At 50.6% G+C, this 5,301-nt stretch overlaps 1 protein-coding gene across 3 annotated transcripts in view; it reads right to left on the reverse strand.

Moving 5' to 3' along the window:
- RELB (RELB proto-oncogene, NF-kB subunit) overlaps nt 1-5,301 on the reverse strand; it is a 41,442-nt gene that overhangs the window by 18,786 nt on the left and 17,355 nt on the right. For all 3 annotated transcript variants that reach the window (XM_032262688.1, XM_032262687.1, XM_032262686.1), the window contains 2 exons: nt 4,394-4,485; nt 4,094-4,225 (listed from right to left, as the gene is read on the reverse strand). In XM_032262688.1, the coding sequence (XP_032118579.1) occupies nt 4,094-4,225; nt 4,394-4,485 (224 nt within the window). The remainder of the gene's footprint in view (nt 1-4,093; nt 4,226-4,393; nt 4,486-5,301) is intronic.

A 5,301-nucleotide genomic window follows, 5' to 3' on the forward strand; every position in this document is an offset into this window, starting at 1 on the left:
GAGTTTCTCTCTTGTTACCCAGGCTGGAGTGCAATGGCGCGATCTCGGCTCACCGCAACCTCCACCTCCTGGGTTCAGGCAATTCTCCTGCCTCAGCCTCCTGAGTAGCTGGGATTACAGGCACGCGCCACCATGCCCAGCTAATTTTTTGTATTTTTAGTAGAGACGGGGTTTCACCGTGTTGACCAGGATGGTCTCGATCTCTCGACCTCGTGATCCACCCGCCTCGGCCTCCCACAGTGCTGGGATTACAGGCTTGAGCCACCGCGCCCGGCCAATTATCTGTATTTTTAGTAGAGGCAGGGTTTCATCATGTTGGTCAGGATGGTCTCGAACTCTTGACCTCATGATCTGCCCTCCTTGGCCTCCCAAAGTGCTGGGATTACAGGCATGAGCCACTGTGCCCAGCCTGAAAAAAAATTTTTAAGGGAGACCCTTAGACCTCAGGGAGAGTTGATGGGGTCTTGGGTCAGAGAAGCTTCCTTGAGGAGAGTTTGATAGACTGTAATCTTGTAGTGGACACCTGTTGTTTTGCCCATCTAGTAATCCTGGCCCCTCTTCTATTAACAGCCCCCAAGTTTCCCTCAAGAGACGACCCCTCATCTTAGTAACTGGCAATGGGCAGGGCAGAGCCCACTATCTTAGCTCAGCAGTAATTAATCACGTGCCCCAGACCTGGCCAATCAGAGCAGTGTATCCCTCTGGCCAAAGCTGATTGGTCAGAAAGGAGCAAATGACCAAAACCAGACCAATGAGAGATAGACCTGTTAATTTAACTAAAGGTATTAGGTAAGAGTACCTAAAAGAAGCTTTGGGAGTTGGGGAGAGGTGCCAGGCAGGTAGGATATAAGCCTGGAGTTATACACAGGCATGAGAGGGACCTGCCAAGGACTCTAAGATGGAGGAAGAACAGCTGAGAGACAGAAAGAGACAGATCCCTAATGACATCACTGAGGTCCTGGATGCAGCCAGACCTGAAGCACTTCTGCAATTTTCTCCTTAATAGAACAAATTCTTCTTTTCTTCCCACTTAAGCCTGTTTAAGTTGGGATTCTATCACTTGCATGCATGAATGCCCTGACTGAATCAATATCCCATTTTGATGCTTACAGCAGTCACTACAGGTTGGCTAAAACCTACCAGTTATTCCCAGTCCCCTCCTCTATGCCTGTACCCCTCTATAGAGGTTGAAAAATCTAAGCACGTGCTTTCCCAAACCACCCTGCAACTAGGAGTGGCCATGGGACCAAGCTCTGGCCACTGAGAAGTAGGCAGAAGTCTACCAGGGTGATCTGTGGAACATAATGCATTCTCCCAAAAAGGGAGGGAGATTATTACTCATGCTGCCTCTTCCCTTAGGCTGCCTGGTACAGTTGTACAGGTTGTTTATTCCACAACACTAGAAGATACTATTTTCTTTTTTTTTTCTTTTTTTTTTTTTTTTTTTTTTTGAGACAGAGTTTCACTCTTGTTACCCAGGCTGGAGTGCAATGGCGCGATCTCGGCTCACCGCAACCTCCGCCTCCTGGGTTCAGGCAATTTTCCTGCCTCAGCCTCCTGAGTCGCTGGGATTACAGGGACGCGCCACCATGCCCAGCTAATTTTTTGTATTTTTAGTAGAGACGGGGTTTCACCATGTTGACCAGGATGGTCTCGATCTCTTGACCTCGTGATCCACCCGCCTCGGCCTCCCAAAGTGCTGGGATTACAGACTTGAGCCACCACGCCCGGCCGGTTTTTTTTTTTTTTTTTTTTGAGATAGAGTCTCATGCTGTCACCCAGGCTGGAGTGCAGTGGTGCAATCTCTCCTCACTGCAACCTCCTCCTCCTGGGAAGCTAGAATTACCGGTGTGTGCCACCATGCTCAACTAATTTTTGCAGAGAGACAGGGTTTCACCATGGTGGCCAGGCTGGTTTCCTGACCTCAAGTGATCCACCTACCTTAGCCTCCTAAAGTGCTTGGATTAAAGTCTCGCTCTGTTGCCCAGGCTGGAGCGCAATGGCATGATCAGCTGACTGCAGCCTCATCCTCCCAGGCTGTAGCAATCTTCCTACCTCAGCTTCCCAGGCAGCTGGGACTACAGGTGCATGCCACCATGCCCAGCTAATTTTTTTTTTTTCTGTAACTCCCCATCTGGGCAGCAAGGAAGGAGAGCTAAGCAGATCCCCGGCACAATTAGTGCCTGAAAAATGTCTTACAGTGTCACTACTCAATTATTTCCCTATCTATATAATTATATCTTAGTTCATAGTCGGAGGAATGCCTAGAGCAGACACGGTACAGAGCATGAATTAAGGAATAAGCAGCTATATATATATAATCTTATCTTCCTTCTAGTCGGAAGAATATCTAGGGCAGACACGGTGCAGAGCATGATTTAAGGGAAAAACAGCTATACCAGGACAAGAATTTGTGGCCCAGGAGCAGCATTCAGTATCGTAAAGATACCCTCTATATGGCAGGCTTGGAGCAAGAGTCACTCCTCCTGAAAAGGAGTTGCAGTACCTTGCATCCAGCTCTTGTGGAAAGCTGGCCTCAGGTTAGCAAGCCTGCAAGCGTCCTGAGGGCTTAAAACCCCTCTGGTATAATCGCGCCTTGGTGACTACAACCTGTCAAATCTCAAAGCATCCTCCTATAGAAATCATTGGAAGCTGCCAGCAGGTGGCGGTAGACCCTGTCAGCTCTGTTGATGCTTTGCTGATTCAAAGCATCCTCCAATAGAAGTAGCCTGCCCCTGGATAAGAGATGTTGGACACTGTACCCTCTTCACTGAGCAAGGCCCACCTCCTTGCCTCGGGGACCTAATAGGGGTGGACCCTTTTTTTAAAAAATAATTTTATTTATTTATTTATTTATTTTTTTTATTTTTTTTTTTTTGAGACAGAGTTTCACTCATGTTACCCAGGCTGGAGTGCAATGGCGCGATCTCGGCTCACCGCAACCTCCGCCTCCTGGGTTCAGGCAATTCTCCTGCCTCAGCCTCCTGAGTAGCTGGGATTACAGGCACGCGCCACCATGCCCAGCTAATTTTTTGTATTTTTAGTGGAGACGGGGTTTCACCATGTTGACCAGGATGGTCTCGATCTCTTGACCTCGTGATCCACCCGCCTCGGCCTCCCAAAGTGCTGGGATTACAGGCTTGAGCCACCGCGCCCGGCTATTTATTTATTTATTTAATTTTTTTAAGACGGGGTTTCACCATGTTTGTCAGGCTGGTCTTGAACTCCCGACCTCAGGTGATCCGCCTGCCTTGGCCTCCAAAGGGCTTGGATTACAGGCGTGCGCCACCACGCCTGGCCGGGGTGGACCCTTTGCTCATCGCACATGTGATTGCCTTGACCCTATCACAGTTCTTAAGATGACCTCACTCATTACCTAACCTACACCCAATAAATACAGACGCTCCTGGACATTCGGGGCCTTGCCTGTCTGTGCTTATAGGTGGCGTGCCCCACTCCCACCCCCGAGCCCAGCTGCACTTTTTTTGTCCTTCTGTGTCCTGTCTCTTTATTTCTCAGATCCTGCACCTCAGCACAGCAATAGGGGACACCCCACAACCCTGTAGGGCTTGACCCTACACTTTTCAAAACGGAGTCTAACTCTGTTGCCCGGGCTGGAGTGCAGTGGCACAATCTCAGCTCACTGCAACCTCCGCCTCCCAGGTTCAAGCAATTCTCCTGACTCAGCCTCCTAAGTAGCTAGGATTACAGTCGCCAACCACGGTGCCCAGGTAATTTTTGTATTTTTAATAGAGACGGGGTCTTGCTATGTTGGCCAGGCTAGTCTCAAACTCCTGACCTCTCAGGTGACCCGCCTGCCTCAGCCTCCCAAAGTGGTGGGATTACAGGCATGAGCCACCACACCCAGCTGCCCAGCTAATTTTTAAATTTTTTATAGAGAACAGGGTTTTGCCGAGTTGCCCAAGCTGCCCAAGAACTACTGGGCTCAAGCAATCCTCCCACCTCAACCTCCCAAAATGCTGGAATTGCAGGCATGAGCCACAGCGCCTGAGCCGCTCATGCCACTGTAAGCAGGACATTCTGATGCCCGCAGCCAAGGACAATCCTGATGGCCACAGTGCTCTCAACTCACTCTTATCGTAGACTGGCTCGGAAAGCACAGGGTCCATGTGGCACATCTGTCCCTGCTGGTCCCGATATGAGGCCTGGAAGCAGATCCTCACCACATTCATGTCTACTTCCTGATGATTCTTCAGGGACCCAGCTGTGGGGGGAGATAGGGGGAGGCTGAGGGTGGGAGGTGGAGACCCTCTTTGGGGCACAGGGGAATGGGGAAGGGATGGGGCTGGAGGAGATGGTGGGGCCTGGAGTGAGCACAGAAGGCAAGGGGTTTGGGAGGATGGGATGGTCAGGTCAGGCAGAGGGGTCTCACCATTGTAGGGGTCAATGCCCAGCTGAATCTTCCGTTCAATGGCAGCCTCAATTTCCTTCTTCCTCACACACTGAATGCCCAGGTTGTTGAAACTGAGGGGTGATGGGGGAGGGAGAGGAATGCTAAGCAGGCAGGTGTGGCCCTAACCTGCAGGAGGGCTCCAGCAGACGCTGCTGTGGGGCTCAGGCTCTCAGGGGCTGACATCGCAGGCCTAGGGTCCCAGCATTAGAAAGGATCGGGGGTTTAAACCTCTCAGAATGCCGGCGCGGTGGCTCACACCTGTAATTCCAGCACTTTGAGAGGCCGAGGCAGGCAGACCACTTGAGGTCAGCAATTCGAGACCAGCCTGGCCAACATGGTGAAACTCTGTCTCTACTAAAATTACAAAAGCTAGCTGGCGCCTGTAATCCCAGCTACTCAGGAGGCCAAGGCAGGAGAATTGCTTGAACCTGGGAGGCAGAGGTTGCAGTGAGCCGAGATCGTGCCACTGCGCTCCACCTTGGGCAACAAAAGAAAAACTCTGTCTCACAAAAAAAAAAAAAGAAAAAAAAAGATAAATTGTAAATTAAGAGAAAGGGCCAGCCTTGCAGCTAAGTCAGGTCTGGAGTCAAATCCCAGCTCTGCCATCAATTATCTGTGCTCCTTAGCCTCTCTGTGCCTCAGTTTCTTCCTCTACAAAATTGAAATAAGTAGAATGTATGTGAACACCTGTGTGTCAGGGCTCCAGGCCCAGGTGAGGCCGTCCACTGTCCCCAGGCCTGAGTTTCCCCACCTAGGAGAGGCAGTGGGGAGGGTTTACCTAAGCTGCCCTCTGCAGCTAAGGTTTCCCTGGGTGATCTCCAGCTGCTCAGAATCTCTACAATCAAGGATGAGAGGTCAGGGGTCAGAATCTCCATGATCAAGGATGA

The sequence above is a fragment of the Sapajus apella genome, unplaced genomic scaffold (genome assembly GCF_009761245.1).
Source record: "Sapajus apella isolate SASKATOON/1434 unplaced genomic scaffold, GSC_monkey_1.0 scaffold130, whole genome shotgun sequence".
In the NCBI taxonomy this organism is placed as follows: Eukaryota; Metazoa; Chordata; class Mammalia; order Primates; family Cebidae; genus Sapajus; species Sapajus apella.